The sequence below is a fragment of the Solanum pennellii genome, chromosome 9 (genome assembly GCF_001406875.1).
Source record: "Solanum pennellii chromosome 9, SPENNV200".
NCBI classification, from domain to species: Eukaryota; Viridiplantae; Streptophyta; class Magnoliopsida; order Solanales; family Solanaceae; genus Solanum; species Solanum pennellii.
In genome coordinates, this window is record NC_028645.1 from 36244584 (window position 1) to 36255623 (window position 11040).

The following is an 11040-nucleotide window of genomic DNA, read 5'->3' on the forward strand; positions in this document are numbered from 1 at the left end:
TTCATAACTAAATGACATTTTATTATACTTATCCCAATAATTAAAGGCCATTTTATACTTATCGGTCTAATATTTGCACAGTTAAAAGAAATAACCATAGTTAGAAATAACTCAAAATCTCCATGAAAAGAGTCAAAAATAGGTCTAGTGCTCAAAACGACCTAATGAATCATTACACCAATATTGTCTATACGCACGAGGTGCTACACAAACTATTTAATAGAGGACAGGGGTAGTGAATTTTGCATAATTAAACGACATTTTATTCTACTTATCCGTATAATTAAAGGCCATGTTATACTTATCGGTCTAATATATGCACAGTTAAAAGAAAGAGAAAACAGCATTGTTAGACCTCTTTTTTTGGTAAATACAGATAAGACGGGAGAAGAGCTATCAGAAGCAAATGAGTAAGTGAAGGTACTTATAGAATATAGACATTCAAGTACTTGTAGAATATAGACATTCAACAAATAACTGCTTCTTGAAGGCAGTATGAAATAAGAAAGCATGTTGTGCTTGAACTTACATTATTCATATGCTAGTAAACAATGAAACATTAGATCCTTATTAGATACCAGGTTCAGAAGTGTGCTCAAGGCACGCGACACTCGGCAATGTTCCAGATCTCTTTTGCATATTGAGAAATTGTACGGTCACTACTAAATTTGCCACTCCCACAAGTGCTCAGTATAGACATCTTTATCCATCTTTTCCTGTCACTGTCAACGTAAACCACCCAAAACCTCAGTATTCATGTAACCACATATTTTACAATGAATTGGAAGTTCCTTACCAAAACTTCTGATGCACTACATAAATACACCCTCTTATAAGTAAAACAAGTCATAGCAGCTTTAGCTGGGCGTCAAACTGAGTATTATAATTATAATAACTGAAATCATTCATCATCGGTATGGAATGTCAATCTCTGAAGAAACATTATGGATTGTCAAGAGGCTACCAATAATGTCAGAACAAACTTAAAGTATCACCAGAAATGAGCCTTGAGATACAGTGCCAAACCTATTCAAAGAAATTATTGTTTTATTTTCAATTTTCCCAGCTTTTTCAATAGCTTCTTTGCTCTGACCCGATTTAAATGAATGAAAGCAATACGCATATACTCCCTCTGTTTAAAAAAATGACCTCCTTTCTTTTTTAGTCTGTTTCAAAAAGAATGAACTTTCTTTTTTTGATAACATTTTAATTTCAACTTTCCACATGTCATGTTTAAGGCCACAAGATTAAAGAGCGGTTTTGTACATTTCACATAACTTTAATTTAAGACCACAAGATTCAAAAGTCTCATTTATTTTGTTAAACTCCGTGCCCAGTCAAACTAGGTCATTCTTTTTTAAACGGATGGATTATGAAGTTTACTTCATAAAAAGGCAAGCACCAGAAGGGCAATCCAGTTCCATAAAATAATAACTTTAAGCAGTGACATTTTGTTGGAACCAAACAGTACAAGTTAGTAAAGTAGAATGTCTTACTTGTAAGCTTCATCAACCCTTGCCTGGGCATCCATGTAGCTCGGAAAATCATGACCAACAAGAAAATAGTCTCCACGACCATATCCCGAGTTCCCTTCTAGTGATTCAAGGAGGGGATTATAATCATACGTCCCAAAAGCTCCAGACCTAATAAATTGTTTCGCCTCTTCAAACCGAGGATCAGGTTTGAACTGCATATAAGAATGAGAAAACAAGTTACCAGTACTACTTTGTCTGATGGGAACAAATGAGTGTATTCTAGTCTACATGGGGTAAAATAGTATTTCAACTGCAGTAAGCTAATCTAGTAGACAACAGATTTGACATTCCTCCTATGTATTTTAGGCTGGTCAAACCAGAAGATACTTCCATGAGGAGAGCTTTGACTAGTAATGTTCCATGCGACTTAATTTGAGGACTTCCACAGGTTTCTATCATGAGAGGAAGTAAGTCATATCACTACATCATTTTTCTTTGACCTACTGATTTTAAAAGTCAAACTAGGACTGAAACTGAGAGGACCTACTGTCAAAGTAACCTATTTTCCCAATTTTATGTGGCGAACTTTCCTTTTTACTCTGTCTGTAATAGAATGTCATCTTTCTAATTAAAATTCCTATTTTATCCTTAAATGAAATGATTTATAGCCACACAAATATCTAAGGCTTATATAAGATCACAAGCTCCAATAGTCTTTCTTTAATTCTTAAACTCTGTACCCAATTGGAGGGAGTATTAATTACAAAGATCTCTACAGAAAATGAGAATTATCCTTAACCGCACATTAAATCTCAGCAAAACAACAATCGGTGCCATGGCCTGTGATGAAACTAAGAATTCTACGATATGATAATTTGGAACCGAAACAGTCAAGGAAAAATTACTTCTCACACTTAAAATCCATGACACATGGCAAAGTGAGTAGGCTAATTAGGTGACGAGTTTTAAATTAGCAGCAGGGCAATGAAAATAAGATACGTCAAATGTTAATAGATATAAACCAGAAATATGGCTGTCTTATCAACTTTCAATGTAGAGTAAATACTATATATCTGTAGAACAATACCAGTCCATTCTCTCGATCTTTGCGCAGTTGAGGAACTTCATCAGCTGTTGCACCAAAAAGAAAGAAGTTATCTTCTCCAATTTCCTCCCTAATTTCCACATTAGCCCCATCTAGTGTCCCAATGATAAGGCATCCATTAAGGGCAAATTTCATGTTGCTTGTTCCACTTGCTTCCATGCCTGCAGTACTGATGTGTTGTGATAGCTCACTTCCCGGAATAAGCATCTCTGCCACAGATACATTGTAGTTGGGAACAAAAACCACCTGGAAAAATCAGCCAACCTCCTATTAGGCCAAAAAACGTACTTACAAATGCATGCTAATACTGCCGCATTACACTGAAATTAGACGACAACATCCACATTTAAGCGTGAATCCAAATCTTAAAGATGTGACTCTGCATCAAATTTAAATGTTTTTGTTTAGTTTAATCTTATTCCATACTAGATCTTTGAAAAGAGGAATAGCATCGGATAAATACTATACTGAAGTATCACTTATAGATGAAATAAGGAGACTACAAGAAAGTAGGACTTGTATTAATTTCATTTCTATTAAATGACTGCAATTAAAATCCTTGTACCCTTTCAGATTTTCTCTTTCCTCCTCTACCCCCAAATGTATACAGAAGTCCAAATATACATGCTCCACAAATATGACAATTTAATTTGATGTGCTGGTTAAAGATCCACCAGATTTTACCTTTCATATAGCAAATAACTAACGAAAACAACCAATTCTATTCAAATTAGTTAGTGCTCCAACAGTTTATATATATCTAGCCCCTGATCATGACCATTTTAACTTCTAAACAGAGGAAGTTAAATATATGAAGAAAAAAATATTTTCTAAACTAGTCCTCGGCTGGGTAAGAAGAATAAAATAAGAGAGAAGGGCCAAATTTAACCCTCAACTTTGGTTTATAGTTCACATCTACCCTCCACTTCACTTTGCGTCCAAATATGCCCTTGCCTTCAACAGAGTAGATATATTCACCCCAACCCTAACGGAGATTCAAGTGGCATAGGACCCAGCACTTGAAATTGCCAATTGAATTGAAATATCCCATATTTTTTTTAACTGACCCCCTTTTTTATTTGACCCAAACCCTACTTCTTATTTATTAAGCTATGAGACTACCACTACTGTACGCAGATCGTCATTGACTTAATGGCAAGTTATAGCAGAAACTGGCCAATCCAGCATAGCAATCATATAAGCCGTGTATAAAATAAGTATTTCCTACTTAAAATAGGAATAGGAATAGGAATAAGAATAAGAATAAGAATAGGATTCCTAGTTGGAAAAGGATTCAAATGTAATGTCTATAAATAGGGTCTCAATGTAAAATTTAGATACACAATTAAATAATATTTTTTCCTCATATATTTCTCACATGGTATCAGAGCATTGGTGAGAACTTCAAGTCACCGGTGTCGAATTCCGGTGACGACGGTGGGACTGATTTGCGTCATTTTTTTCGTTCTAAAGGTGTTGTGCAAAAGACAACACCGTCACCAGGCTAGGGAAGCTCAGGCGATCAAACCCCAACTAGACCCACCGGAAAATACCCCCCCACGCGCCCCCATGCGTCGGTCAGAGGTGGGAATTTTCCGCGCGAGATCTGTTCACGCGCCGGCGCGTGAGTAGTTCTCCGATCACTTTTTTCGAGAATTTTTCTTCTGTTGGGGTCGCCCAGTATTTCCGACCAGAACCCGACCATTTTTCTCCAGATCCGATCATTGAAATTAGGGTTCCGGTGATTTTCGAGCAGTTCCCGGCAAGATTCCGGCGAAATCAGAATTTTTCAGGCCACTATGGGCATATTCCAATATTTTCAGACTAGTATAGCACATCCGGCAGTTTCTAGCGTACATACCAGTATATGGAGAATAGACGAGAGAAAGAACGTTTTGGAAAACCTCGATCCAGGTGTAGTCATTATCATAAACCTGGACACACTCATGACATTTGTTATATTTTGCATGGTCCACCACCCAGTTATGATTCCGTTGTTCTAAAGGAATATAGAGAGGTTCTTCGGCATCGTGCAAATAAACAAACGTCTCCACAAGTAGTTTCGGTTGCACACCTCATGTTTCTGTTGCGGGTAATTCTTTTACTTGTGCGTCACAGTCTAGCACTCTTGGATCATGGGTCATAGAGTCACGGGCTTCTGATCATATCTCTAGTAATAAATCACTTTTGTCTGATATTGTTTATTCACAATCTCTTCCAGCTATTACTTTAGCCAATGGGATCCAAACAAAACCAAAAGGGGTTGGAAAAGCCAAACCCTTATCTTTTGTCACCTTAGACTCTGTTCTTTATGTCCCTGGTTCTCCTTTTAATCTAGCATAGGCTAGTCGTCTAACGAAATCCCTACATTGTAGCATAACTTTTTTTGATGATTTTTTTCTAATGCAGGACCGCAGTACAGGACAGACAATTGGAACAGGGCATGAATCACAGGGCCTTTACTATCTTACCTCTTCTAATTCCATAACAACATGCTCTGTTACAGATTCCCCACATCTAATTCACAAACGCTTGGGACATCCAAGTCTATCCAAACTGCAAAAGATGGTGCCTAGTTTGTGTAGTTTATCCACATTAGATTGTGAGTCGTGTCAACTTGGGAAACACACACGTGCTACATTTTCACGTAGTACTGAGGGTCGTTCAGAGTCTATTTTTTTCATTAGTTCATTCTGATATTGGGGTACTAGTAGAGTCAGTTCCACCTTATAATTTCGTTATTTTGTTAGTTTCAGTGATGATTATTCGAGATGCACTTGGGTTTTCTTAATGAAAGATCGTTCCGAGTTATTTTCTATATTCAAAGGTTTCTTTACTGAAATACAAAATTAGTTTGGTGTTTCTATTTGTACTTTTCGTAGTGATAATGCCTTAAAATACTTATCATCCCAGTTTCAGGAATTTATGTCTCACCACAGAATTATTCACCAAACATCTTGTCCATACACTCAACAAGATGGTGTCGCAGAAAGAAAGAATAGGCATCTCATAGAGACTGCTCGCACTCTCCTCATTGGATCCCATGTTCCACTGCGTTTTTTGGGCAATGCAGTCCTTTCAGCTTGTTATTTAATTAATAGAATGCCCTCTTCTTCTATTCAAAATAAGGTTCCACATTCCATACTGTTTCCTCAGTCACATCTCTATCCTATCCCCCTCGTGTCTTTGGGAGCACATGCTTCGTTCATAATTTAGCCCCAGGGAAAGATAAATTAGCTCCTCGTGCCCTCAAATGTGTCTTTCTTGGTTACTCTAGGGTTCAAAAAGAGTATCGTTGTTATTCACATGATCTTCATTAATACCTTATGTCCGTTGATGTTACTTTTTTTGAGTCTCAGCCTTATTATGCATCTTCTGATCATCTTGATGTATCTATGGTCTTACCCATACCTCAAGTTTTACCTGTGCCAACCTTTGAAGAATCTACAGTTACTTCTACATCTCCGGTTGTAGTGCCACCACTACTAACTTATATCACCGTCCTCGTCCAGCCCTAGTCCTAGATGATTCATGTCATGCGCCAGACCCTGCTTCTACTGCGGACTTGCCTCCTCCTAGCCAACCACTTGCACTTCAAAAAGGTATACGATCCACTCGAAATACTAACCCACATTAAACCTTCTTAAGTTATCATCGTCTATCATCACCCCACTATGCCTTTGTGTCGTTTTTGTCCTCTATTTCCATCCCTAAAACTACAGGTGAGGCACTTTCTCATTCTGGATGGAGACAGGCTATGGTTGATGAGATGTCTGCTTTGCATAAAAGTGGTACTTGGGAGCTTGTTTCCCTTCCTGCAGGTAAATCTACGGTTGGTTGTCGTTGGGTTTACGCAGTCAAAATTAGCCCAGACGATCAGGTTGATCGACTTAAGGCTCGCCTTGTTGCCAAATGATATACTCAGATATTTGGGCTAGATTATACTGACACTTTCGCTCTTGTGGCTAAAATAGCATATGTCCGCCTTTTTCTATCTATGGTTGTCGTTCGTCATTGGCCTCTTCATCAATTCGACATTAAGAATGCTTTTCTGCATGGTGATCTTGAGGAAGAAGTCTATATGGAGCAACCACCTGGTTTTGTTGCTCAGGGAGAGTCGTAGCCTTATATGTCGATTGTGTAGGTCACTCTATGGTCTGAAACAATCTCCTCGAGCTTGGTTTGGGAAGTTCAACACAGTTCTTCAGCAATTTGGCATGACTCGTAGTGGAGCTGACCACTCGGTGTTTTATCGGCATTCTGCACAAAGTCGATGTATCTATTTGGTTGTTTACGTTGATGATATTGTTATCACCGGTAATGATCAAGATGGTATCACGGATTTGAAGCAACATCTCTTTAAGCATTTCCAGACTAAAGACCTAGGCAGATTGAAGTATTTTCTAGGTATTGAGGTTGCTCAATCTAGTTCAGATATAGTTATTTCCCAACGCAAGTATGCCTTAGACATCCTTAAAGAGACAGGAATGATGGGATGTAGACCTATTGACACTCCTATGGATCCCAATGTTAAACTCCTTCTAGGACAGGTGGAGCCACTTAGTAATCTTGAAAGGTATAGACGGCTCGTTGGAAAGTTGAATTATCTCACAGTTACTAGGCTTGACATCTCTTTTCCTGTGAGTGTTATAAGTCAGTTTATGACTTCTCCTTGTCAAAGTCATTGGGAAGCAGTGGTTCATAGTCTGCGATATATAAAGTCAGCTCCTGGGAAAGGACTACTCTTTGAACATCAAGGCCATGAGCATATCACTGGATATACAGACGTTGATTGGGTAGGATCACCCTCTCACAGATGTTCGACATCCGGATATTGTGTTTTTGTAGGAGGTATTTGGTGTCGTGGAAGAGTAAGAAATAGAATGTGGTTGCTCAATCTAGTGCGGAATCAGAATATCGAGCAATGGCGACAGCAACTTGTGAGCTAGTTTGGATCAAACAGTTAGTGGGAGAACTAAAATTTGGCAAAATTGATCAGATGAAACTCGTATGTGATAATCAAGCGGCTCTTCATATCGCATCAAATCCAGTGTTCCATGAAAGGACTAAGCACATTGAGATTGACTGTCACTTTGTCAGAGAAAAAAATACTCTCAGGAGATATTGTTACAAAATTCGTGAAGTCAAATGATCAACTTGCATATATCTTCACCAAGTCCCTCATAGGTGCTCGTATTAATTACATTTGTAACAAGCTAGGTACATATGATTTGTATGCACCAGCTTGAGGGGGAGTGTTAGAATAAAATAAGTATTTCCTACTTAAAATAGGAATAAGAATAAGAATAGGATTCCTAGTCTGAAAAGGAATCTACTGTAGTGTCTATAAATAGGGTCTCAATGTAAAATTTAGATACACAATTCAATAATATTTTTCCCCATATATTTCTCACAAGCCGTATCAAAACATATTCAAGAACAATGAAGCTGGAAAGAAAGTGCTGACAATCTAGAACCCAAGGTCTAATACTGCAAAGGATTTCTATAAACAACTTATAAGGTACGGCATTAAATTGCCAAGACTAAACAGGTATCCTTTTTCAATCAAAACATAGCACAAATTTGTAGTCACATGACAGCAACTGGATAGTCCAGCATCAGTAATCAAATGAGCCAATTCGCAACATATTCAAGAACAATAAAACTGGAAAGATTGTACTGACAATCTAGAACACTTTTAGCAAGAAGAAGGCGTTTTACCGACACAGGATAATGAAATCAGCGATTTCAGTTAACAAATTTGTTGAGTTTTTACATTATCTAAATCTTCATTCAAGATATTTTGGTGTTTTTTTGTGGTGTTTTGATGACTGACAAACATTGTACAAGTGACAATCTATGCACAAGGAAAATGTCAAAAAGAAGTAAAAGCACCAGGTCCTTAGCAGATGTCCAAAAGGAATTGGTGAAGCTGGCAACACTACAGAGGAATTGCTGAGATAACTTGTTCTTCAAACAAGAACTGATGATTCTTTTGTTTACGCAAGAAGAAGCTATTCCATGCACAAAAAAGAAAACATTGAAGAATTGGAATTAGCCTTCATCTATTCCACAAGAAACTAAACTTCAAGAGATGGAAAGTTACCAAAAGTGAACAAAAGGAATTAGCTTAGGAATAAGAGAATTTTGGCTGACAAGTCGAGCAAGGATTAGATTCTTGGGAAGTCTTCAACCAACTCTTGGTTGAATTTGAAGAAACATGAATTGCTTTAATTCTTTATAAGCTAACCGTCAAAAAAGCAGGTACACATATATAGAGATAATCTATACGAGAGAGTCCTGAAGAGAAGAGTCAAGTGCTACAATAAGTACAATCATTATTGTTCTAAGTTGTGATCGTTACATTCTTGTGGTTCCAAAACTATATGCTTTTACATTCCTAGAGATTTGTGTAAGTACTGGTTTTATATTGAGTTGTAAAGGGATTTCTTAGACTGGATAGAGTCTTTGAAGAGCTGGAGAGTTGCCAACAATCATGGAGAATTATTGAGGATTGGGGTAGGAACTGTTAGAGTCAGTTCCTCAGGTGTACAAAGGAGTTATAACCTTAAAAGTTGTTCATCTTATAGTGGAGAGTTTGGGGAAATCCTTTTGGAGATAAGTCGTGGTTTTTGCTGCCCTTGACCAAGTTTTCCTGGTAAAAATCCTTGTTTTGATTTATTTTTTTCGCACTTCATCTTCTTGCATTGTTGTTCAAAGAACTTGGTTCTTTCAGGCAATTCGTCGCAACAAAAATAACAATGGTATCGGAGTGGGCTCTTTCAAAAAGAGTTAACACCTTGAAAGAATAAAGATAGTTGTACTTGCAAGAGTACAAGAAGAACAATCAACTACAAAGGCAGAATGCTTCAATGGTGGCAGGTGGAAAGTAATAAAGTCAGAAATCAACACCACAGAAGTCAAGGAGCTATGAGAAATGTTCAAAGATCCCCACGACTGCTCATGATAGAAGGATTCCCAAAGAAAATGGACCAGACTCTGATGAAGAAGAACTGGCTCTTCTAGCGATAAAAGTCGAAAGGATAATCAGAAGGGGGCCCTTGAATAAATAAAAGAACCCAACCTACAAAGCAAAGATAGAGGGAACTCAAAATACATGTCATAAGTCGTAGAGTCATGACCACTCTACAAGAGACTCTCCTAACGAAGAACCTCAGCTAAGAAGAAGCGTAGTTAAAAAGGAAAGCAGGGAACAGGTCCCTAAAAGCATAATATTTGCAAGATGTTAAGTTCTAGCTACCAATAAAGAGCCAGCAGGCATGGAAGAACCCTTAGGGGATGAAGCGGATAATGAAGAAGATCAGTCCCTACTATCCATGGAGGACTCTGACTTAGGAGAGAACTTGGCATTTATGATACCTGACATTTAGTGCCACTTTGACTCAGATTCTGAAGAGAATGATGCAAACCCAAAGGAGAAAGAGAGCAACAACGTGTCGTATGTAGACAGTGTTTGTTCCATACATATGACATGAGACAAAGGAAACTTTATCTCACTAATGCCCTACCATGAAGGAAGAATAGGATTTGGCAACGGAAAGAAGGCAGATATAGTAGGAATCGGAAGATCTCATTACATGCAACTGAAAGTGAGTACTGTGTCAAAGGCCAAAATCATAATCTACTGAGTGTCTCAGATGTGTAAAAAAGGTAGCCAGGTCCTATTTTCATCGGAAGATTGCCAAAGACTGGAAAATGGTTCTCAAAGGAAGAAGACACAAAAATGTCTTCATAACTTATATCATGGGTCCACCCCAGAATCTAGATATAAGTGGACGTGCACATGAGACAGACTCATTAATATGACATAAAAGACTTGGGTATGCAAGTTTCTCTCTGTTCAACAACACTGATATCAAAGGAATACATATCACCCTAAGTGCTTACATAGCATAGAGAACCAAAATATAATAAATTCAACCAAATCCAAATGTTAAGACCGAGAAATAATAATTTATAGATTCTTGTTTCTTAAACCCCAATTTTAATGTAGATAATGACTGAACAAAAAATCAGCAAAAGCAGACCCAAATTTCTGTAACAAATTTAATTTGTATTATTATTATTGTTGGTTTGGACATTTTTCAAATCATTTCGAGACAAGTACTGGATCATTTAAAATGGTATATATGGATGGATGTCTCAAGGTATTCTAACTTTGCAAATTGTAAATTGCTATTTTGTATATCAAAAATTTTTAGACTATGCAATTATTTGTTTTTTCTTATATATATACATGTGCTTCAAACTAGTAAGAATATAAACATCATCATTTTACACTCAATACACAATAAAATGTGCAAGTTAAACACATTCAGTATCCTTAAAAGGAAATATCATCTGTAGAAGGTAATTTCAATTTTATCAACAAAAGAAATGTAATATTTGGTCAGAAAAGAATCTAAAGCTCTCCCTACTTAGTGGGGGGGGGGGGGACAC

At 37.3% G+C, this 11040-nt stretch overlaps 1 protein-coding gene across 1 annotated transcript in view; it reads right to left on the reverse strand.

Annotated features, from left to right (window-relative positions):
* Nucleotides 1-396: 396 nt before the first annotated feature.
* The window catches only part of LOC107030932 (alpha-glucan phosphorylase, H isozyme), a 15819-nt gene continuing 5175 nt past the window's right edge, over nucleotides 397-11040 (reverse strand). The window contains exons 13-15 of the mRNA XM_015232149.1: nucleotides 2563-2826; nucleotides 1497-1687; nucleotides 397-722 (exon numbers count right to left, since the gene is read on the reverse strand). Coding sequence (XP_015087635.1) covers nucleotides 596-722; nucleotides 1497-1687; nucleotides 2563-2826 — 582 coding nt within the window. The 3' untranslated portion in view covers nucleotides 397-595. The remainder of the gene's footprint in view (nucleotides 723-1496; nucleotides 1688-2562; nucleotides 2827-11040) is intronic.